The sequence below is a fragment of the Homalodisca vitripennis genome, chromosome 5 (genome assembly GCF_021130785.1).
Source record: "Homalodisca vitripennis isolate AUS2020 chromosome 5, UT_GWSS_2.1, whole genome shotgun sequence".
Classification (NCBI taxonomy): domain Eukaryota; kingdom Metazoa; phylum Arthropoda; class Insecta; order Hemiptera; family Cicadellidae; genus Homalodisca; species Homalodisca vitripennis.
The window spans coordinates 121,345,001-121,371,663 of record NC_060211.1 but is presented as its reverse complement, the minus strand read 5'-3'; the positions used below and the strand labels follow the sequence as shown (position 1 = coordinate 121,371,663).

General features: G+C 30.5%; 3 protein-coding genes across 5 annotated transcripts in view; 1 reads left to right on the top strand and 2 right to left on the bottom strand.

Moving 5' to 3' along the window:
• The window catches only part of LOC124362818 (dehydrogenase/reductase SDR family member 11-like), a 30,571-nt gene extending 24,500 nt beyond the window's left edge, over positions 1-6,071 (bottom strand). The window contains exon 1 of one of the 2 annotated variants that reach the window (XM_046817649.1): positions 5,851-6,071. In XM_046817649.1, coding sequence (XP_046673605.1) covers positions 5,851-5,994 — 144 coding nt within the window. In that variant the 5' untranslated portion in view covers positions 5,995-6,071. The remainder of the gene's footprint in view (positions 1-5,850) is intronic. The other variant, XM_046817650.1, reaches the window with a different exon arrangement.
• Positions 1-26,663, top strand: part of LOC124362813 — a 650,255-nt gene that overhangs the window by 503,052 nt on the left and 120,540 nt on the right. The window lies entirely within an intron of this gene.
• Positions 17,587-26,663, bottom strand: part of LOC124362815 (dehydrogenase/reductase SDR family member 11-like) — a 26,612-nt gene continuing 17,535 nt past the window's right edge. Inside the window, exons 5-6 of the mRNA XM_046817644.1 lie at positions 23,998-24,129; positions 17,587-18,769 (exon numbers count right to left, since the gene is read on the bottom strand). Of these exons, the coding sequence (XP_046673600.1) occupies positions 18,692-18,769; positions 23,998-24,129 (210 nt within the window). The 3' untranslated portion in view covers positions 17,587-18,691. The remainder of the gene's footprint in view (positions 18,770-23,997; positions 24,130-26,663) is intronic.

Genomic DNA, 26,663 nt, shown 5'->3' with positions numbered 1-26,663 from the left:
GACTAGAGAAGGGATGAGCCCTGCACGCATGCGCGAAACGCCATTCAAGCTGCATGGCTCGGTATGTAAGGAGGAATGAAATCTCAACATAACATTCTCCTTTTCTCCTATAAACTACTAGTAGAACAGTAGATTTTCAAAATACTAAGACAAATTACTAACTCACAATTCCAACTAGCAGTCAGTACTCCATTCCAACAAAGCACGACATAAAGAGTCTCTATACCCGACCAACAAGTAGAGGTAGTCGTATTTCAAAATGCATAAAATATTGTAGGAAAACTTAAAGTAATTATTAATTGAAAATAAAACATTTCACTTAAGATAAAAGTAAGTAAAAGTATTCTATAATTACTAAGTACTACCTTTTGATTAAAAAAACTAATTAGATACTTTATTTGCAAAATTTTGAACTCCATTATTTTTGGAAAATACAGAGAGCTTTCACTTTTGCTTGAATTTAATTACTAAAATTCATATATTTGCGAATAATATTTTTTTGTTACAACAGCACTGTTAATACGGCGAATTGAATCATGTTATGTAGGATAAATAATAAAATACTTAATAAAAAATATAACTGCATCTTTCATACACGTGTTTTAAATTTAATATAACTTGTTTTAGTTTATATTTATATATACATATATATATATATATATAATATATATAATATACATATATATATATATATATGTTTGTGTGTGTATGTTTTTTAATTATATACGCAAAGAGTGTTCTTTAGTAAAATTCTCAAACAAATGTTCTCTACTCAGAGTCTACTAAAGGCTTCAATGAACCGTGAAATTATGAAGTTTGTAGTAATTCTGCAACTGACAAGATATTCACGTCAAAGGTAACAGGCAGGAAGGAACAAGAGGCATGTAGCTCGAAGGCAGAATGATATGTTGTGTGATGTGATGTTCGTTGCCGTAACACAAAGTCATATCTAGAGGAATCTAATCTAAAGTCTTTACTGAACTGTGAAATTATGAAGTTTGTAGTATTCTGCAACTGACAAGATATTACGTCAAAGGTAACAGGCAGGAAGGAACAAGAGGCATGTACCGCGGAGGCAGAATGATATGTTGTGTGATGTGATGTTCGTTGCCGTAATGATGTTCGCGGCCGTAACACAAAGTCATATCTAGAGAAATCTACTCTAAAGTCTTTACTGAACTGTGAAATTATGAAGTCTCTAGTAATTCTGCAACTGACGAGATATTCACGCCAAAGGTAACATGCAGGAAGGAACAAGAGGCATGTAGCTCGGAGGCAGAATGATATGTTGTGTGATGTAATGTTCGCGGCCGTAACACAAAGTCATATCTAGAGAAATCTACTCTAAAGTCTTTACTGAACTGTGAAATTATAAAGTCTCTAGTAATTCTGCAACTGACGAGATATTACGCCAAAGGTAACAAGCAGGAAGGAACAAGAGGCATGTAGCTCGGAGGCAGAATGATATGTTGTGTGATGTAATGTTCGCGGCCGTAACACAAAGTCATATCTAGAGAAATCTACTCTAAAGTCTTTACTGAACTGTGAAATTATGAAGTCTTTAGTAATTCTGCAACTGACGAGATATTACGCCAAAGGTAACATGCAGGAAGGAACAAGAGGCATGTAGCTCGGAGGCAGAATGATATGTTGTGTGATGTAATGTTCGCGGCCGTAACACAAAGTCATATCTAGAGAAATCTACTCTAAAGTCTTTACTGAACTGTGAAATTATGAAGTCTCTAGTAATTCTGCAACTGACGAGATATTACGCCAAAGGTATCAAGCAGGAAGGAACAAGAGGCATGTAGCTCGGAGGCAGAATGATATGTTGTGTGATGTAATGTTCGCGGCCGTAACACAAAGTCATATCTAGAGAAATCTACTCTAAAGTCTTTACTGAACTGTGAAATTATGAAGTTTCTAGTAATTCTGCAACTGACGAGATATTCACGCCAAAGGTAACAGGCAGGAAGGAACAAGAGGCATGTAGCTCGGAGGCAAAATGATATGTTGTGTAATGTGATATTCGTGGCCGTAACACAAAGTCATATCTAAAGAAATTTACTCTAAAGTCTTTACTGAACTGTGAAATTATGAAGTTTGTAGTAATTCTGCAACTGACAAGATATTCACGCCAAAGGTAACAGGCAGGAAGGAACAAGAGGCATGTAGCTCGGAGGCAGAATGATATGTTGTGTGATGTGATGTTCGCGGCTGTAACACAAAGTTGGGTTCCCTTCCTGCTGTAACTCACCCTGCAACCTTTGTGTTATAAATGTGTTCCTAACGGCCAAAATATATTTTTCTTGTTTAATTTTAAAACCGTATATGTTCTTCAGCGGAAAAATTTACATTGGAAGATAACAGTTTTCATGAATAACACATGTGTATCTTAATCAACATTAACAATACATTTTTACAATTCGTCCTTACTACAGTGTAAATTTAAATATTTTCAGTATTAAGTTATAATGTAATTATTTCTACCATAATAATAAATATAAATCATAATCTAATTACTTTTATGAACTTCTGTAAATATGCATTTTTCTTAATCATACAAATAGTTTTACTGTTGATAAAGGTTCCGTTTTTGGTAATTAGTTGCTGTATTTTAGCTTTTTTAATTCTAAACTATAATTTTATTTCTTAAATTCATATAAAAATAAATAAATATAGTTATATTCATTATACTGTATATCATTATTCATCGTTAAATATCGTTTAAATGCTTATATTTCATTTCAATAAAGACATATTCTTCAAAACAAATTTAATTATATCAGTGCACCCTTGATGTAAAGCTTTTTTTTCATACAAAGGCTTTTTCTATTACTATGTTCGTCTCACGGCAAAATTTATATAATTTTGAAAGCGATGTAATCTTTCATTAAATGATTAAATGGATCCAATTAAAATCGCAATGTTTTGTCCTTATTTCTGAAATTGTCTGCATTATAACACTTTTTATTCGTATTAAAATTTCATTTGATTCGTAATTAATCTATAACTACTTTGTCTTGTGCTTTTTTAAACTATTGCAAAATTATAAGGAATAAAAAAACCAATGTTGCAAAAATTAAAATGTTACAACAGGTAATCTTCACCACAGATTTGTAAGAAATGTTTTTTATTTTTTAACCGTAAAATTCAAAACAGACATCGTAAATATGACAGTAAATCTATTTACAGTTGTATTTGTTGCATTGTGCTATTCAAGTTTCAAATATCTTGCAGGATGCATTTAAAGTTAACAAGGCAGTACTTTAAGGAGTAGTATCAGAACACTTTCCTTAATAAGGTTTTGCAACTAATTTTATGAGTAATTCTGCAACACCTATGAAAATATTAAATGTTTCAAGTTGAAAAATAATTTATTAAAACTTATTAAACATAAAGGAATAATTGGTTAGAACTTCTCAACTTAAAAAAAGGATAAAACATAAATAATTCCACAAAATCTTCTACAACAGCACCCTAGCCTTTAATCTTGCTGTATTGCATTTTAAACCGCTTTAATGACAGAATTCCTAATTAAATATTCTTAAATATTTTTAATACAATTCAAACTATATATATTCCAAACACATAGTGGGTTTAAACTATAAAATGAATGTGACTTAAAAATACAAGAATTTAGTATGATGCTGCAATAAATAAATGGGGAAAAAATTATTTTCCTACTTGCAACTTCTTAGTGGACTGACATGCATTATATATCTACTACTAAACTTAGAATACCATCACGTGATAATGTAGACATTAACGTACACGGACGGTGGTACTGATGGCTTCATTAAGCCCTACCTAAGCAGTGTGGTTATATATAGTTATATTTAGTTCCGGCGGAACAAGGACCTTTCATGATTCAATGTTTATTATATATATATATATATATATATATATATATATATATATATATATATTCACTTCGAGTGTATAAAAGCAGAATTGCTCTGTTATATCAATTATTAAACTTCTTGATACAAAGTTCCTTTAATATTTCGGCTTTTTGCCGTTTTCAAAAAGGTATAATACAAAATAACAATACAGCAACAAAATTTACAAAAGTAAATAAATAAAAACTGACATAAATAAAATATAATATATATAGTAAACAGTGTATGTGTGTGTGTGTGTGTGTGTGTGTGTGTGTGTGTGTGTGTGTGTGTGTGTGTGTGTGTGTGTGTGTGTGTGTGGTGGTGTGTGTATGTGTGTGTGTAGTATTACAGATCCAAAAATATATAAATATATATATATAATTTTTTGATCTGTAATACAATGTAATTATTCATACATTTAACAAGACAACTTTATTTTTTATTATGAATAATTAGTCAAATTATAAAACTTTTTTAATTTTACACATTAGAAAATTAGAATACTTATTTGGGGGTAACTGAAGTTTATAATACCATTCCATAATATATGCTATGGTGAGAACACTTTTCTTATAACTAAATTAAATAAACGAGTTATACATTTTTTATATCCAAAACTCAATGTAATATTTTAGTTTTTTGTTTCAAATATATGGCAAATATAAAATGGTGTTATTTTGACAAAAGTCCAACTCGAGACCATGCTTTTCCTACATGCACATGTAATGTAAATCTAAATAAAACTATGAAAGAACTTATCATTTGAGATAATTTATACCTTCTAGGTCCTTACACCTAACCAGTAATGAAAGAAACTTTAAATGTGTTGGCCTGAATTCAAAAAGAGAAATTCGACTGATATTATTATCATATTTTTAATGATAAGTTATACATTAATTACAAATAAGAAATTATTTTCAGACAGGTTCATGGCTGTTTCTTTGTTATTATTATTTTAATCTCTTGTTTTCACTGTGTTGAAAATAAAACAGAAATATTCGTTACTAATCTAACTCCACATTAGTTATTATTAAAGAAATTAAATAACTTACATTAAACACTGATAAAAAGTAACTGTTGAGTAAACAAAGAAACTCATATACGTACGTTTTTATGCATCTAAAAAGAGCTTAAAATAACTTTAATTTTACAAAATTTGTTAACAACAATGAGTATGTAGGTTTTTTTCAATTTGGGGAACGAAATTTGTCAAGCGTATGCATATTAACTTTTAATTTTTAGGAAGATATCCTAGAAATCTGTCTCTTGCAGTCGTTTTCATAACGGAATTTTCTGCATAGTTTTAAATTTCCTCTGATCTTGACCCCCAGAATCCAAAAACAACCTTAATCTCCATCCTAATCCTAACAGCCGTTAAAGTTTTCAAGGTGGTGGTCATTCACATTTTACAAAATTGCTATCTCATTTATATTACAACATAAATCAAAATTAATACTTTCCGTAAAACTGTTGAATAACTCCAAGAGATATTTGTTCATACTTAATTTTCGATTAATCGTTTCAAAATGATGACGGCCGTCGAAATGTTTAAAAGCATATAAGTTGTAAGTAATTATGTTTACAAACATAACACGAGATTGATTGCAACTAAATCAAAAGTCCACTTGTGCAAATATATTTAGAGGTTTATAAACATTTTTGTCTTGAAAGGTTTAAAGGTTGTAGGTTTTCTCAATATATTTGAAATTGTTAGAATTGTATTAATTGTATTGTTTAATTTACTGTTACGTAAATTAAACATATAAACTAGTAATACGCCTTCAGATTTACATTTAAAATTGATGGCCTCATATGAAATCTACATTTCTTCCAGACTTTACTATATTATCTAGATCTGGTTACATAAAATACTCAAGAAGGAAAGTAATATGAATTTTCACTCAGAAAATGCAAGATGACAATAAGTTAAAAATATCGTACATTCGTGTTTTGGACTAATACAGACCTGGATACGGACCTGAATGCGGGTATCCCGGCGCGCCACGGCGACCACGGTGAGTCCATGGTTGACGAGGGCACGGATGATGGCTGCCCCGGTGTTGGAGCTGGCGCCGGTCACCACAGCCACTCTGCCCTGCCAGCGGTCCATCTGGTACTCTCTCTCCACACACACTGAGCGACCCGCCCTCCACGGCCTGGCCTTCCCCTCTAATCGTTTTCTGATCAAATAACACACTCAATGACGTGTTCAATGTACCGTCCGATGTGCCAATCTAATCGGACCATTCTGTCGAGAGACCTCCCACGCCCGCTACGCCCTCGATAGCGTAACAGGTTACTGCTTTCCTGCCGATTGTCGCTGTTGATTGACCACCAACTTGCTTCTAAACCAAACACTGTAAACATCTTGTTGAAACTCTCACTATTTACATCAACTCACTGTAACCTCAGTACAGGGTGAGTAGTACTAATAAAGAGTGCTACAGTCTTATACAGGATATAAAGCTTCAGTATTGCTAAAATGGAATGCATACCCAAAACACAAGACTGTATGGCTCTGATTTTACAATTGGTTTTCTATGATTAATTTACAAAAAAGAATACATTTCTTATGAGGCATTTGTTAAAGGGAGACAAAATTATGAAGTGAATTTAAAGATAGCATTCTTCTCTTATTACTTTTTAAATGTTTCTATTCTTATCTCTAAACAATATAAAATGAATCTTATTAATCATATGTCGAAATGAACATAGTCTCTTATCCACGTTTCGGTTGTATGGACGTTCACTGTTTATATTATAATTTTTTATGCAAATTTGAAAATATGTATATGATATATACATATTTAACGTATTTAACGTTTTTTTCATTAACGTATTTATCATTTTATTATCATGGAAATTGTCCGTTGACTGTTTATTTTCTGTTTAATAATATGTATATATATATATATATATATATATATATATATATATATATATATATATGACGGTTAATTTACTGAAAGAGTTATTGCACCAACCAAGAGATAATTTATAATTAAATTTACAAAAGAAAATTTAAATAAGACAAAATGTAAGCGTATTTAAAGTTTAATAATTTTGACTATACTATGCTGTAAATACTTAATATTAATAAGCATTTTTGAATTGTGTTTCTAGTTGAATACAAATACTATCCCTCATACTTGAATGCTAAGGCGACAACAGACAGCTTTTTTGGGCTTTTGCGCATACTGTATACCAAAATACTGTAGCCTACTTTAGGTGAAACTATTCGATCGCAAAACATAAGAACTTCTTGTAAACATTATAATCATCAGATAAAATAACATCTTTAAATTTATTAAATATGGGTTAACACTTATGACCGCGAACTAAAAATACAATTTCGGGAAAAAAATCAGTTATGTTACTCATATATTTAACATCATATACAGCAAACAGAGCATTTATAGTGTTTGTCAGCATTTAATAGCTACCACAACTTTTAATTTGATTACACTTTATATATAAAAGTGATAAGTGAATATAGTGAGTGTGAAGTGATAGTTTTGCCTTTTATATTCAGTGATATATTTCATCAACATTTATTATATTTTTTTATTCTTTCCGCATTGTTCTGTCCAAGAGTATGTCTGTAGTTTCGACATCAAACATGAAATGAACGTTATTGATTAGGTCAAGTAGAATTCCAACTAAGTAAAAAGAAATCTCAGCAGCTGTCACGTTATTGCATTGCGTGGGAGAGATCTCCATTCCAGCACCCCATCGTTCATTTCACAAGTCTCAATCGTTCTTAATCTCAATTAGGGACGCCAATGAATGTAAATCATAACGTTCCGACTCTTATTTTATCTCATTGAAACAGCATGACCGTTTCAAATTTTATTCCCATTTATAAACCATGAATTATAATCCTTAAAAATCTATTATTGTCTTCAAAGAATAAATGTTAAAATTAGTTTGCAAATCTTAAGTTCTGTATTGTTAATTAAAATAAGTTAAATAAAAATGTAAATATTTATGTGTAATATAACGCAAATCTTTTTTGAGTATTCCAAATTTTGAATCGTGTACGAATACCAATACTATTGTTAGTTTATAAATTATTATAAAAAGTCAGTAAATAACACTTAGCCGGATGAATTTGCATTCATCAAACCTCAAATTTAAGAAATATAATCTTTGTGCTTGCGTATTAATACATTGAAGTGACATTTCAACTGGTAAAACCATATTTGTAGTTTTAGTTAAATATTTCTCTTGCATTTATTACAAACAAGCTAGAGGCTCCATTCAGATTTCTTGCAGTATAACTAGGATGCCATAGGAACATTCTATCAGGTGGCTTTACAAGCATTTCTGAGGTAAGTCATGATCATTGGGAAATGTCCCCTTCTTCAAAACTTGAAGTTAAAGATTAATACATTTTTGTAGAACCCTAAAATCAGCAAGCATGTCTTAATGTTGTAAGAGTATTTTCACATGCTAATGTACTCGTAGTCATTATTAAACCTATTCAATTGGTTGCAGCTCCGAATCGAAAATGAGCTAATTTGTTTAATTTTCTCTCCTGTTCTGTTAGTGTTTGTAAAGTATATTAAAACTTTGTATTTTGGAATGGTTTCCAATAATACTCAAATTTACATGTTTACACTACATTAGTTATGATATTTATAAATAAAAAAATAAAACTTTTAGGGCTGTTAATATTTAAGAAAAGCATATATAAGATAACATGGCATACATAAGAGAATATTCATCATCGGATACTTATATTGATATTTTATACTATATGATTTTAGCCTAAGGTTTTCAGATTTGTACGTGCGAGTTTCGTTTTATTATATATTCCTATCTGACTCCTAAATTTCTAGTTTAATTATAAAATATTCAACGATTTATTTATGAGTATTGATTAGTAAGAGGTTCAAGATTTTTACTGTGGACAGATTACTGGCTATTTTTGTATATCAATCAAGAAAATCGTTTATCATAACAACATTTTATTTATGTCAAGTCACAGCTTTAAGGCCATTCTTAGCTGCTTGCCCAAGTGTTAAACTAACACATTAGTCAACTGGCAGACAGAAATCCCGCGGATGTAACAGAGACGTTGTTACTAATTAGGCTGTCAATATATCTAACTTGTGCTATAATTTTGTTCGACCCAGTTCCAAAGCTCAACAACAAAGCCGCTAACTGATGTTGTATTTAGTACCCAAACACCGCTAACACTGACGTATCTACACGTTATGGGGGAGGGGGCGGAGAGGTAGAGCTGAGTTAGGACTTAAACTGTCAAGAGATATTACCGTTGATCAGAGGGAGGAACTACAGTAATGACTTGGCTCAGTAATGGATAATGCTGTCACTTAAGTGGATTATAGATGCATTGCGTCTTCTTAGATGTCATTAACTAGTTGATAAAGGAGTCATTGGTTACAAATTCCTTGTAATGGATTAATATTTGACGTTATTAGATTTTAAAAGACACCACTTTAAAGTTTTATAGTATTAAGAAGTTTAAATTCTGCTGTTTACTTCTTTCAAGTTCAAAAAATGGTGCATAAAACTAAAATGCAACAAGTAACGCGCGATAGCAAAACATCATGAAATGCAGTAAGAAGTAAACAAACCACACCATCAATTGAACATACATAAACAAGTATAAGCATATTAAGTACACCTTGGAACAATATTGTTATTCAATTGCAGAATGCTCATGTGAAGTATAGCTATAGCCTTCTTAACGTGCTACATAATAACATTTACCAGATTAGTGTTTAAATAGTATGAAACACACTCTGTAACACAACAACAACAAAAATGAACAAAATGAATTTTGTCAAGGATGACTAAACATCCTGTATGGGATCCACTCCAGTAGTACATTGACATTATAAACCACTGCATACATATTTTGAGGATGACGACTATAATAATCAGTTAGTTTGATTTAGAAAATGTTTCTTGCGTAGAGGTGATATGCATTTAAATATCCATTCCATCGTTAAAAGACAAAAAGATAAAAGTGGGAATATTTTGCTTATTTTGAGTGTATTGTATCTCTCAGCATATTAAGAAATATGCTATTTTCAAGTCTGTGAAGAATTTTTAAATCCCAAACTGATATCATGATGTAATTGGTTTTTATACATTTTAATAAGTTTGGAACGAAGATGTGAACAATTCATGTCTGTTCTCTGTCGAAATGTTATTTTAAATCCGTGAAGCAAACATAAACGAACTTAATCAAGACAAATGTGTGTATTGACACAAATAAAATCAGTGAGGGTAAAGATTTCTAAGGGGAAGGGAAGGAATGGTAGGAAAGGAGAAATACCCACAAAACCAATCCTACATTAAATGGCCCGATTTCCATCAGTTACAGTCCCTTTAGTTCTCGTAATCACTGTATTCTATCTTCTGAATTTAATATGTCGAAAAACCCGAAATGCTTTTGTTCCTCTTCACCACGACGCTTGATAATTTTGACACAACAACTTATGAAATCAAACAGCTTTTTAATTGGTTTTGAAACAGTGATGTACATTGCAAAATATAAATACTTCAATTAGTATTATGGTATACTATAAATACTATAGTATTCTAAAAAATAGTTTTTGAAGTAGTATAAATGTCTTTACTATTTATATATCTCATTGAATAACATTGGGACGAAGATGTAAACAATTCATATTGCTGCTGCCATTTTAATTAGATCTAAACGAGATTTATTAACACTAATGTATATATATATATATTCAAAAATAAAAAAATAAATAAAAGTAGTTAAAGGATTTAACAGGAAAGGGAAGAAATGGTAGGAAAGACGTGCAATACCAACAACTGAACAAACATTTTAGACTATTGCTTTAGTATATTCTTTTTATCATTTTGTACAAGCTACCAATTGTTGAAAAACGTTTACCATTCCCACCATACTATTCCACTTAATCATAGTGGAATACAATATTTATAAAACAATTACACAAATTTGCAATTGCATTTTTTATGTAGTAAAGAGGGACCTTAACTTATAGGTTTCATAATGAATTATGTTTATTCATGTTTTATTATAACAGCTACTGTAGATGATTGGAAAAAGGTAATATTTTCAACTCTGACAATAAAATTACAAAAAAACTGGCCTGACAAAAAAAGAGGCTTTATTGACGCAGAGTTTGTTATTGCTGGAAGCCATGCGTAATAAAGCTTAGTAGAAGTATACAACAACTGCAGTGGTCAGTTAATTTCGTTTTTTATGTTCTTTGGCTATCAATCTTCGAGGAAAATAACGTCGGTTATTTAAACTCATATGTTAAAATACTGAACCTGTATTTTATCTCACCGTTTTGTTTATGATATTTTTCACGTTGACTAAACAAACGTATGAATGTCTCAACCCATCTCTAATTTTTAAGAAATTAATATTCTTTCGTTATTTTATTTATACAGTGTTAAATTTAGATTTTTTTGTGGTTTTCAAAATTAAAACTCCCCCTCTGGGAATTTCGAAATCATTCGCAATAAGCAATGTGGTTCTAGTCTTTACCAATTCATGAGTAACCTTAAAAATATCTATCACATCAGAATTTATGTCAGTAATTAAATTACCTGAATATTTTAAGTATACTACTACTTTTTTTACTGTAAATAGAAGACCCATCCAATACTGTACGCAACACTCCATCCTTAAGGAAACCTTTTGAAAACCCAATATTTTCTATAAGATGATTTGCATTCATATAAGCTTGTTTTCAATACTACTTTTGTACTTATAAGACACATTGAAAACCTCAATTTTTCATAGACATTATTATTACGTAGGGTCCGACAGGGCCTTCATAAAATCGTGTTGTCTGTGAGTCCTCTATTCATCTGTGCGATAGCTCTTGAGGGACAGATCGTAGAGGCTTGAAACTTGGTTCATATGTTTTTATATAATAAAAAAAGAATTTTATTCATTTTGGGGACATAACTCACAGTTCGTCCTTTTTTGACCGCCTGTGTGATATATCGTCCATTACGTTCTTTGGCTCTTCGATACTCCAATGTACCGATTTGTTATCATTCAAATTTCGCCTGTGGATACTGAACTAAAATCAAAGGTTTTATATTCTACTGAAAAGGTCAGACAGCACAACGCATATGACTGGAGATATAAGAGGATTTGTCATGGAGAACTGCGCAACGCAATATTAAAATTGCCCCAATCATACGTGTCCTGAATGGAACGTTTTTCAAGCTCGTGTTATTAATGTTCTCCCTTTCTCTATATCAAAATTACTCACCGATTGATTTTTTTTTATTGATTAATGTCCTTTTAAGTTATTAATTAATATCTTACTATTTATAGCATGCGTTGTAAACTATAGTCAATCCAATATTAGCTCAACTAGCTCGGTATGCATATCGTGTATAGATTATATAAAATGTATACAAAATAATGGTGAATCGTACAAGAGGAATGAAAAAAATTTAATATTTGACTAATAGTGAAATTTTTAATAAAAATTAAAAAGTTGTAAAGTATTTATTTATTATTGAATCAAGTTATACTACTGTAGCCTGCATAAAAATATTACTACATTCATGAAACATAGATATGACAAACAAGTGCACTATAGATAATAATAATATATCATTTAGTAACTGATAAAGGGCAGAATTGATACCATACAAAATACAAACAAAAAAATTAAAAAACATTTAATTCCAATAATGTTTTTGTTTGTATTTACAGTTGGAAAAGCAAAAATATAAATACAAATCAAGAGTTTGTCGTTTACCATTAATTTTAATTCGTGATATTTATAAATTTAGAAGTATGTGTTTTTTTACTGATAAAAACTAAACAGTTTATTAAATATTGTGTATTCGTGAAATGTGTCTACTGATGAAAACGTTATTTATAAAACTGCACTGAATAATAACATACATTTAGTAGAATATTAATAGAGTTGTTGCTCAAAGCCGGGGGATGTTTTACAGACATCTATCAGGACAGCACAAGAATAATATTGCAGTGTTTTTCATGAAACCACAATATTCATCTAAAATTCAATGTTAGTGACGGAAAAATATACTTGCTGTGTGGATTAAATAGTTATATGAGCACATTGTTCATACATTATATTTTAAATTATAAGACAGGCGTACCATATCATGTGTTGCGTAACAAGCTTCATTGAGATTACATGCCAAATGTCAAGGTTACAGCTCATTTTATTCACGAGATATCCTTCTGACATTGTAGAGTCAGTCATGCAGAAAGTAAATGTTTACATCCCTCAGCAGAAAAAATAAAAATTATATCTGCCTATTATTCACAATAAGTAGGCTTAGAAGAATAGTGATAGGCTTCAATGGCATTCAATCAAACTCCATTGTTGAAAATATTGTTTTATAATAGAAATCACTCTTGTCTATGTCGAAGTGCAACATTTAGAGTCTACAGACAAAATCATTCTTGAAATATATTGTTACGTTTTTGTTCATTAAGTAAGGTTTCATATTAGAGTTAATATAATAAACCTCAACACGCCAAATTATAAATAGATACAGGTGTGATGTTAATATTATACTTCTGGGTAAAATAGGCTACACGTCTTAATAATATACCAAATATTATAATCTCATAATATTGTACATAAATTTATGTATACCGTTATTTTTTGTTGTTATCGTTGATACCCATAAGACCAATGTAAACTTGGACGATAAACCTCAGTCAAATCCCATAGAGTGACTCAGTGCTACCTATATAAAATAAAGCATCATGAAAATTTTAAGTCACTTTCTTCAAGATATGATTGAGACATGCACATAGACAAAAATTAAAATTTTCATCTCCTTCAGCTAAGGCCCTTTGTTTCTATTTGTTTTAACCAGTGATAAAGAACCACTAACTGAATAATGGAAAACTGGTAGGCCTAGTGTTTGCAGTTATAAAGATAATATCTAGGTTATACGTGTTATATCTGTATTATAATAAATGATATAATTTAGTATAATAACAATAATTATTAATCCATTAGAGATTCATACCTGATTCCGGTAATCTTACCACAGTCCTATAAACACATCTTTTATTCATGTACCAAATACAAGTTTAGAGGTCATTACTACAGCCAAAGGTATATTTACGTTTCTTGATAGAATATCTTATAATCACTGCTCTTTTTGCACAGCAAATAACTCAACTTTGCACATGTTATGTTGATGGTGTCCCAGCACTCAAAATACTACTTGCTATAATGCAACATCATAATACCTGGAATTGTTGGATCTGTCCTAACTAGCAGACGACTTTTTGCCTTTATTCTTTCCTTAGTATACCATTTGCATATTTAATCTTGTCAATGGTGTGTATCGCTCCTTTGATCGTAAGATCATTCAGAACAAATGCAATGCCCAAACCCTTCCGTCAGTTTGGTTCTTCCATTTTCCTTCGCATTGATGTTAAGAATAATAATAACACTTAAACTATGCAACCCACGACGGGTATACACGGTCTTATAAAAGTCTACCCCATGATTGGATCTTTCTCTTAATCACTTTTATCTTATTATTGAAATGTTTTCAGCCCTTGCAGAAAGTACCTCTGCGAGACAAGGAAAAGTCGAAACAGACAACACAATTCGCTTTTAGTACAGAATGGAAGAACTATCGCCTCTCATCTGTTTATAAACGTTTTATAAAACATGTATATCCACTCCTAATTATAGCTAATATCCCTGAAACCATTTTAACAACAAAATATGTATTGCCTGCATATAATTATTTTGTTACTAATATCTATTTTTCAATGGGTTTTGTATTTTAATCTAAATATATAATGGCGTTCGAAGAATGCGAGAAACATGTTGATATTTGGAAAGCAAATGTAAATAAATTATAATAATGGTTTAGTACATTCTTAGTTTTAGCTTAAACTTTGAAATAGACAGTTCTGATAAGTGGTGAAGACATAAGCTGTGTGTCTTATTAGACACATGTGACAATCTAATACAATTATTATTGTTCAAAGACACGTAAATGTGTAGAACATAGTCGTTAAATAGATTTTATTATATAATATTGATAATATATACAATTATAACTCCTGTATTAAAACAGAGAAGCTGTACAGCATACCACGACTTACAAAATGAAGGTCGCATTCAAAATGTCAAGTCTGTAGCTACTATGCCATATGTTAAAATTACATGAGAGTACTCAATTTTTTTACTGAGATTTTCTAGCTTCCATTATGGTTACCCGTAAGACCAATGAAAAACTTATCGACCGCCAAATCCCATCGAGTGACAGGTGTATTATTCGAACTCAGCGTTTTTGTATTTATTCAAATGAAGGTTTATGTACAATTTTGTCTACATGTGTGTTTGTTCTCAAGATATCGTGCGGACAGACAGACAAACATCCAAAAATTATATTTCTCCAGCCTCTTAAGTGATGGGCTACACTAACACACACCCAATTACACACCTGTTTGTCATTTCTATTTTTATTACACTATTGTCCAATCTTAATGATTTGAATAGTATTTTTAACTATTTGGACAACAGTAACTATGGAAGAGATACAAATATGTAGTATTAATACTTCAGACAATTTAAATTTATTGTTTTGTTTTTGGAAATGTTGGCATTTTAAGTTTTCCAATATCGCATAGGGAAGCATTTGCTCTAAAATGTGTCGCTAAGGACGGAAATTTTCGATTAGTCCTAACGCCATTCACAACTTCGGAGTACTGGAATTCCGTTAAGCCTTTACCTATTGAAATCGGTCGAGTTATTACTGGATTACTCCGTTAGTATGGAGGGGCTCTCTGCAAAAAACGACTTTGATTATTACACGCAATATATATATTGCGTGTAATATATGCGTATATATATATATATATATATATATATATATATATATATATATATATATATATATCCTCATGGTATATTTTTAATGTGACATCGCTTTTTCCCTATATCAGTTGAAACATATTTTAAACAGAATTTTGCTTAAATAAAGCATAGGTACCTTTTTTCTATTATTTTATCAAATAAAACTCAGAATAATCCAATAATTTTAATATTTCACAGTGTGTTATTATAAGAAGAGCTCCTCCTTCAATGAAATGCATACATTGTTTATAAACTTCTTAAGTATACGTAAAGAATTCTGAAATGTCTTTAGAAATATAGTTATTAATACTAATAATTCAAACTAATTTAAAACTTCAATTATCATCCTCATCTACGAAAAATAACAGGAATATCCATTTATACTGCATCTTAAATATGCAATCATGACGTTGCGGTATATATGTGCATACAGGTCAAGGTTTGTCAGAGATAACAATGGACGATTATCTACAGACTGATAAGTTACAACTCTTAAGCAACAGTTTGGTTTCATAACCGAAAAATACCATAGTATCTGTAAATACTAATGCGGTTGTAAACGTTAAATCAAGTCATTGCATTCGTATAAATCAAACACCCTCCTCATTATTTGGATCTTTGTACGAATGAGAATGTATTTATAAATTACATTCAACCTTGATTTATATACTGGCAATGTACCTTGTATGCTGATTACTAAGACTGGATAGTATCAAATATACTATAAGAAATAACCGGTATCAAAAATAAAACTCGAGTACTATGGAATACTGTGATTAAATAAGTGTTTCCATTATTTATATACTAAATTATAGAATTATTTTAAATTACGTAATAATATATCTATTTATAATTATTTAATTTGTTTACTTTAAATAGCGATTTAAGAGAAATTACTGGCTGAGCGTTAGCGAAGCCTATCTCTTGTAGGACTGGAACTGTTACATTTCTGTCTGTCTGTCTGTCCGCACTAAATCTCGATAACCTATCGACGTGAATTTTCCATGAAGAGTTCGATTATGGCGACACACTCTTTTTGATTTAGCTGAGCGCTAGTAAATATGTTTACATTGGTCTTATGTGTAACCATGATGGCAATGATTAAATACCAAAATAAATAAACTTGTAAGCAATCTGATTAAAATTATATGAGATTATGTGCATATAAATACATGTAGCGTATTCATACAATAATATAGTTTCTTTGATTATGAAAACAAATAATTTTATAACATTACGTCTACTTCGATTCATTAAGATTTAACTGTGTGTGTTATTTGGATTGAAGGTAACAATTTAAAACTGCCTTAAAAAAAATATATATAAGTGAACTTTTGTTTTCTTTTTGTGTGTATATATATATATATATATTTATTTATTTATTTATGTATTTATTTATTTATTCATTTATTTATTTATTTCATTTTTGTTTCATAATTCCAACATATATAGGAGAAACTTCCATGAATCCGTTGAAAAACAGTTACAGTCAAATTATAGCGATCCTATATCACAAAAAGGAGATTACGGGTTTGTAATACAAGTTACAAAGGTATTAGTTATTAAATAATTAAGTATTAAATAAATACTTATTTACATTACGAGTTATGTCTCTCACGACTCAAGGTTTTCAAAACAGAATACAATAAGAGTTTGGATCATCATGTATAACTGCACTGTCATACTAAACAATATTCCGTGTCACTTACCTTATATCAGAGATTTATTACTTATTTTATGTACTCCATCAACTAGCTCGCAGCTGCTTTTCTTTCTGTAGCAATAACTTAAGTAATTTGTAACGTAGCTATAAATCATGTATACACCAAGAGTAAGAGATATTTATGTGTTTTATTCGATTATCATTTGTGACGCCATTCAAATACATTGTGTATTTAAAAATTAGGATGTGAATTAAATAGTATTTTAAACACGTGTACGACTATGTAAATAATTTTAAATTATATTATACATGTAAAACGTTTGTTTCTTCTTAATAAAGAATTGCTTACTCGTACTAACAAAAAAATTAAACAAAGTGCATCTTCATATAACTTCAGAAAGATAATTTCAACCTCAATTTGACAGCATTATTTATTTACAACTTATTTATTATATTAAAATAAGCTGTTAATGCCTACAACGAGACTTAAAAAGTTACACAAGATGAAATAAATGTATCAATCAAAATAAAAACGTAATATTTTATTTTTTAATTAAAAGGAAAACTTCTTTTTAAAGTATAAAGTAAATTAGGAAATTATTTTCTATAGATTTTGCCACTAAAATTGTAATAACTATCCTATTTTACAGTTGTATTTAGTTATCTCGGATGTTTTATGGTGTTTTGAAAATGATAGTATCAATTATATATCACTATCGTGAATAAAAACGTTTTAATGATTCAGCGCATGAACTTGATGTAAACGCAAGTCAAAATACAAATTAAAAACAAATACTAATAAAATAAATTGGTCAAAATACAAATTAAAAACAAATACTAATAAAATAAATTGGTCAAAATACAAATTAAAAACAAATACTAATAAAATAAATGTCAGTAAAACATTTACATAACAGGTTATCGAATCAAACTGCATTCAGAATGCAAATTGAATTCAATGTAAACTAGAGAATGATACCAAACGTTAATCGATTGTGCTGTCAACAAATAATCCATTATTGCAATGAATTACTACCAACCTAAAATCTATTTTTGCAGGCAACATCCTTTTTTGTTTCCTGACAATAGCCGAGATATCAGTACGTTATTGAAGTATACGTTTGTGAATGTTGTATACAATTGAATATACTGCATAGTATGTCTGTCTTTCTTACGAAATTCATAAGTTATTGGCATGTTAAATAATATAATTACACTCATAAATGATAAGTATTTCATAAAAGTGACATCAATTTTCATTTCTAAAATAATTCTTATATTTGGTTAGTTCTGGTTGGAGCCAGTGAGTGACCAATGCGTCCATCATTTGGAGCAATCTTCATCTCCTCGATCTAAGAACAAAACAAAAACAAAATTATGTATAAAATTTTATAAGAAAATATTCATAAACATATATAAAGTATAATGAATTTGTTATGGCTACATATTTGTAATGAGAACATATGTCTATATGAACATGACGTGCATTGATCATAGTTCTTTTTGGCTTTAACACATTAACATGTTTATACCAGCAATATTTTACACAAATATCACCGAAAATTACAGTACTGGACAAGATATTTACTCCCCACTATGAACATGACTCTTTTGACTGAACTTCATTTTGCCACATATACTGACCGGGCGTTCCTGACGAAGGTCTTGCTTGATTTGATTGGGTCCTGATTTTAATTTCAGACAATATTACAAGTGCCAATAATATGTTTTTGATGCTTTTAAAAACACTCAAAATTCCCAGACACCCTTGTTATTCAAAAGTAGTAGACTATGTATAAGTACCTAAAATCATGGATAACTACGAGAGACATGGATAACCAAGAAAGGCTTAGCTCCACCAATTAGGAACAAATTAAGTAAAATAATCGAAAATATATTTTAATGCCAAATTCAAAATTTAGTTTTACCTGTTTGAATTTACAGAGTGTTTCTGAAGTATAAGGTCATGAGTAAAATCTTGAAAAGTTTGAATGTAGTTTATGCCAAACATTCTAAAATTTATTTTATTATCATTATCCGTTTCAGTATGGTATCTAAAAGAACCCAAAATTAGTGCTTTCTATTTTACCGTTCCTAAATTAAGTTGCTGTTATCGTTCTGTTGGGTTCGGTTTGCTAATTTACATAGATATACCTTTTAAACAATTAGCGCACCAAGCAGGATCAATACACTGGTCCTCCTCTACTATCCATTTTGTAAAAATATTTGATCAAGTGTGTTTTTTTTATCGTTTCAGAGGAGCACCACATTCTGTTGATGCGACAATCAACCACACTCTTTGCCTTACTTTTTGACGAAAATCTGAGAATAGTTAGGTTTTTCGTGCAAAACAAAATTATTATACCGTTCCCCATACATCTTTATAGATGTACCTAACATAAAACCAGTCAAAATTGGATTTAGGTTTTGAATCTCTCAACCATGGAGACTGAAATAATATGTATCTGATATGTTTACAAAAATTGATTGAGAGCTCCATCACGTTACATAATAATGGCTTTCAATAAGAAGCGTATGGCCTTCCATTTTGGAAATTGCGTGTAAAGCCTCTTAGTTCTCTTATAAACATTTTTGGTTAATAAATTCTATCACAAAGTGCTTAAACTCAATTACCACTGGTGATTTTATTCCTGCATATAGACTATTGCTTCCTATTCTGGCGATATATTTTAGCATTGTTTCCAAATGAAACTTTATTGCATAGATGTCGATGTTAAGGAGTTTCTGAGAGTCTGTAAAGGTCTACCTAGTCTTAGCCAGTAATATTTTCTGAATTTATGAAGAGCTGCTAAAGAATGGATATCCCAGTATACCAAAGATATTAATAAAAACCATATTATGAGTGATATTCTTGAGTGAGATTTTCCAAAACGAGGAGACGTAGGTTATGTTAAATTCTCATCACCGTTTTTGCATCATCCTTTAATAATAAGAACACTATTATCAACAGTGAAATTCTTATAAAATGCATTTTCTGTTTATCTGGTACAGAATTAATGTTTTTTTTTCTTTTCTTGCCCTCATTTTAAAAAACTTCAAGTCAAAATTATCTCATCTCCTCCCTTAACTGAAGGGTTTTTGACAGTTGAATATTGTACTTGTAAGCTATCGCATACGTACGAGTGGAACAACTAAATAGAGACGTAACTTGAATATGTGGTCGAATCAACGGTGAAACACTTCTAAACCAAGTTACTTTACGATATAATTGTAGCTGACAGAGAATTCTAATAAATTAATAAAAATTTGAGTAATAATACATTGACAAACTGCAGTGAAGAAATAGCATTAGTTTTAACAATTTTGTATTATAGAACTGACAGTAACGTTACAAAAAGTACGTTTGGGAATTTATTGATGGTTTAATTAAAAGGAGAAATAGTGGCAGTAGAATGCAATGTTACATGAATATAAACTAGTTACTTAATTAATGTGCAAAAAGAGAAAAAGAACGAACAAAGACCACCTCACTTTGTTATTCAGCTCGGCATTCGGAATAAATTTGAGTTTAACGGAATTACACTGAATGTGATTCTGTAGCATTTATCCAATAATCGCTGCCTTCACACGTTGTTCTTTTCAGTATAATCATATCCTTTGTATTACTATCGTTCGTCCCACATAATCTGCTAATGTATTTGCTGTCTACAAATCTAGTTTAAACTACTCGTATATGTGCTTCAGCTGTAAAACTGTACACATTAAGTAAGTTTACGTACACGTTGTCAATGCAATAATTAAACAATGATTGATTACATTTTACAATACTTCTACAGCTGTTGTGAACAATATATAAATCAATATTTATTGTTGTTTGTGCAATTTTGTAAGTAAATTTTTGTATTGTTTAACTAGGATTATAAACGCGCTTAAACAGTGAAGTGAAAAGTTTATCATTTTGTGACTTTAACCAGTGCTGCGTTTCTTTAACGACAATTTAGTTTGAGTACTATGAATTAAAGTTCGTACAAAATTCAATGTACAGTAGTTGATTATTTATATATATATATATATATATATATATATATATATATATATATATATATATATATATATATTTATTATATTGTATATATGTGTATGTATATATATATACTTACTTTAATCCTACTTATTAAGTAAAATAAACATTATTGAATTATGTTTGATAATATTATACAGGATACTAAATATATTAGAACGTACAGACTAGCAAACAATTTAGGCCAGTCAACTTCAAGATTTGGGGTTGATTATTCGAAACTTAAGGTTTTCATTGCTTTTGAGATTTGAAAAGAAATTGCATTTTTTAGCCTGATAATTTAAAAAACCCCTTTTTGGATACATTTAACAAGTAGCTTTCAAAGTCAAATATAGGATTAAACGTAGCTTAATAGGGCACCGGAGTAATTTGGGAACAATTTTAACTCATTAATAAAGTGATAGTTTCACTGCATGTGTAATAATAAATTGATACAGATTTTATACAAACGTAAGTATTGGTGATGTTACAATTATTTTGATTGATAAAACAAAATTATAAGCACTAACATTATACAAACTTCTCAACTGAAATTTATGAACTTAGCAGAGGTATTAAATTACCTTAAATTACTGAATAAAATACTATAATTGTTTTCAACTATTTGTATAGAGCGGTTACGTATAATCTGGGCATTTTGCAGGAGGAATTTACGTATAGCTACAGTGTTCGATTTCAGGATTCGTAGCCATTGGCATTATGTTAATTTCCACTAAAATCTCTGAAACTACCATACTTCTAATAAAGTTCAACCATACGTTAACCATTAAGGTGCTCACAATACAAACCAAAGGGTGATTTACGAAGGTATGCGCTTAACTGTGCGTGCTCATTCATAATGTAAAAATAATCAAAACATTTTATTAAAACATGGGTTTAGAAACACTTTGTTAGCGAATTACGGCTAGTGAAATATTCGCCCGGATTTCAGCTCCCCTTGTGAAACGAGGTCTTCCTGAAAATCTGGCAAGTTAGACTAAAGAACGAATGGAACGAATTCTCTCTTAAGGGTTTTTGCCTGAATAAAACAGGTCCCAAAACTGTAATGTAAGTTTTTTTTTTTTTTTTTTTTTTTTTTTTTTTTTTTTTTTTTTTTTTTTTTAAATTCAAATGCAAAAATGGAGTAAAAAAAACATTTTCATCTTTGGGCAAAAATAACTTCGTTATTTCATGAAGAAATATATTAAATATTTAAATAAATAACACTTTTATAAACTTTTATTCTGAACAAAACTGTGTAAATAAAGTACACAGAAAGCGAATGGATGTTTGATTACGTGCATTTTTATTCATAGCAGTACCAAGTAAAATTAACCGGAAAAATATTATTTTAAGCCTATTCCACCAAAATACAGTAAATATTCAAAAGTATCTGCGACGACCTCAATGCATTTTTCTGCTCGTATAATTCAACACGGTTTTCCTTTAACTGCGTAAACACTCTATCAATACGTTTATGTAACCTATCATGGGAAATAATTTTTAAATAAGAATAACGTTGTCTGTATTCTTCAATAGCGGCCGTGGCACTGCCTTCACATACTCGTACACCATAAATAAACACAATATCGGCGTATTCTTCACTAGTAAATAAGTGTATCATTACTACTCCAATAATTCAATAATTACTAGAGACAAAACAATATTTACACGGACTGAAATTCAATTACAGAACAATACGCACAAGGACTGAAACTCAGTTGTTAGCTCTCATAATTATTTCAATGCTGCAATTCAAATCATACCATTGTTGAACAGCTGCTTATTGTATTGTCAACTTATAAAATCAAAATTTCCCTCAAAACATTCTGTGCTTTTAAATCAATTTAAATTAAACCGTACAGTATATCAACAACACCTTTATGCACTGGTAAAATCAATCTGATCCATTAAATAATTTTTCATTTATTTACCTAGAATTCCTACAATTTCTTAGTAGGAATTAAATTTGTTTAATGGCTAATTAAGAAAGTTAATTTCAGTAAAATATTAAAGGTGTGGTGTACTACTATGAATAACTATTCGTTTCACCAAACATCTATTCATTTTCTGTTTACTTTACTTAAACCTTTTTGTTCCGAATAAAATTGTCCACAAGTTTTATTAACTCTTTAATATGTTTACTAGTGAAATATCGAAATTATTGTTGCCCAAAGATAGAAAAATGTGTTTCTTGACTCCATGATTTGCATTTGACACTCGTTTTCTCAAAAACTACTTAACTTACAGTTCTGGGACCTGTTTTATTCACTTTGCCAGATCAAAAACCGTAAGAAACAATTGAATTAGTCCTTAAATTTACCTTTCAAGAATTTTAGGAAGACGTTTTACATGGTGGGCTGAAATCCAGGCGAAATCTTTCGCTAGCCGTAACTCGCTAACGAGACGTTTCTGGACCCATTTTATATATCAACTTTTTTTACATGTAGAATGAGTTCCCGCAGTTTCTGCATGTTTTCGTGAATCACCCTGCATTTAGATGCAATTACAAGGCTCCAACCCTCCCCCCCCCCCCCCCGTATATAAAAGTAAACATACAATGACAGTGGACGGTGTGGATAGTGCATATATAACAGCATCAGCCACGTCTGCTGGGCTGAGGGCTGCGTCATCCTTCCCCTCCTTGAAGGAATCTGCCTGCTCGGTCCTGGTCAATCCTGGGCACATGCTCTGTCAACAGTTGATTCTGAAACTAGTTTGCTAGATCATATGTAATAAAAACACATTAAATTTTGCGATCTCGGACTGTATTTTTTTTACATATACCGGCTTTTATTTATAAGGAACAATATGAAATATTTCCTTGACTTTAAATGGTTTAAGAGTTACATAGTAGTTAAAATCACACATAAAAATTGAAGAGGTGAGTGTATGAAGGAGTTAAGTGACATTTTTTAAGAAAATGAATTATCAACATGCATGAAGGGGGTAAGTGCTAAATTATATTTTCTATTTACTCCCAGCATTCTGTGAGTAAAAACAGCTGAGATAGCTAGTGTATGAAGGAGATTAGTGACCATGTGACATAAAGGAGGTAAGTTACTATGTATAGTACTTACCTCCTTCATCCACAACAAAGAGAACAAATATTGTAACATACCTCCTTCATGCACTTGTCAGTTGCTAAACATCAGATGAGAAGAACACAACAAAGGTTGTTAGGCTGTGTACAACTGTTGTGTTATTAGTTTATGTAATGCCGAAATAAGTAATAACTTTTAATACAATGACTTCTAGAGGGAGGTTTTTAGCAGATTTAGGTTTAAAAGTTAATAGTGATCGTGAAAGTATTGAAAAAACAGCAACTGAACCAGAAGAAGTAGGTGATAATGACACTAACCTAAAAAGTGAAGTTGAGAATGATGAAATGATCATCAATGAGGAAATAAATGAAGAAACCAAGTTAAAAGGTAGATATTATAAAATATAATATATAAATATATAAAAAGGTATATTATACCAATACAATGTGACTAGTAGTGGTAGAGAAACTATCGTATGCAAACGAGCTTTCATTTCGTTGTTTGGAATAAACATGAAAAAGGTGGACCTGATCCAAAAATCAATGAAATCAGGGAAAACTGCTCCTGAACCTGACAGAAGAGGAAAACACATAGTCAGACCCAACAAGACACCCGCTGAAGTTGTTGGCTTCGTCACCAACCATATTCCCAGCTGAAAAATCACACTACAATAGGCATTGCAATGTACATAACAAATATCTTTCACTTCTACTTTCGATCTACAACAGACTATGTCACTACCAAGGCTAAGTACCTCAAAAGCTTTTTATTTGAGACAAATGTGGTTCTACAACTTAGGAATCCACATAATAACAAAAAATTTAGAAAAACCGTCTTGAAATGAAATGAAATTAAATCAAAATTATTTTATTTAAACAGGCAAAGTTAGGGCCTCATGGCCCTTTCTTACACTTAACCTATCTACTACTTTTTTGTCTTCTGCTCATAGACCGAAAATCAAGCTTCCAGAGGCAGCTCTGAAATTTGTAGCTCTTTTATCTGAGCTATCGAAGTGGATCCAGCCCTCAAAGGGAAAGATCATCTCATTTTGTGGACAGATTCATGTTCTGGACAAAATAAAAACTTTTTGATGTTGTGTTTGTTTCAATATCTAGTAGGGAAAGGCATCTTCAAAACTATAGATCACAAGTTCCCAGAGGTGCGGCATTCGTATTTAGATTTGGATCGAGCGTTTGGACGCATTGGCATTGAGAAAAGGTTGAGGAAGCACCAAAACATTTATACTCCAGAGGAGTATCGTGACGTTATTGCTTCATCAAGCAAAATAAATATTGTGATAGACATGCAGGATCACTTTAGATACACTGAACACATTATAAAAAACATGAAACTAATGAATAGGAAAAAAGATCATGTTAATGAAAAGGTTCATTTCAAAACAGGAATTAAGTGGATTCGTGTGGAAATGTTTGGATCGTATCTTTTCAAGGAGTATTACGATTATTACATACCTTTCAAAATAGTATGTATTCTCAAGCAAAAGAATTCCCCATCCCATTTACCTGAAGACTTTTACATCCCAAGATATCTTCAAAACACTGGATCTCTATCCAAAGAAAAGATAGACAGTTTAAAAGAACAGATATGCTTCGTTCCAGAGAAGGATAAGTGGTATTATGAAGCCATCATTGGGCTACAAACATCTTAAGATGATGATCAAACCTCCAAAGTCTGCTTAAATGCATTTTGTATGTTTACAACTATCTTTTAAAAACAAAATATAAGTGTTTACCTGATACTCATGATGTTTTATTTTTGTATAGTTGTATAGTTCTTGATCAAAGAAATAAATACTTATATACTTACATTTTAAATATTTATATTAGATAAAAGAAGTAAGTGCACTTACCTCCTTCAGTTTTGTAAATTTAATTTTTTTTAAGAATTTTGGAAAAAGGAGGTTAGTACAATTTAAAATTTTGTAAACGACCAAAGAAAATTATAATAAGTCCTTGTTGTCATGAAAACATTTATACACAAGTTAGCAGTGTTAATAAAAAAAACCGGTCCAAAATTTCAATCAAAGAAAAAGTTCCAGTAATGAAACTTTAAAGACAAATTACTTAATAACTTACTTTTGTTACTTACCTCCTTCATGCACTCACCCTTCAATTTTGAACTACTTAAACACGTTAAATATGTCTTCTTTTGTAGTTAGAT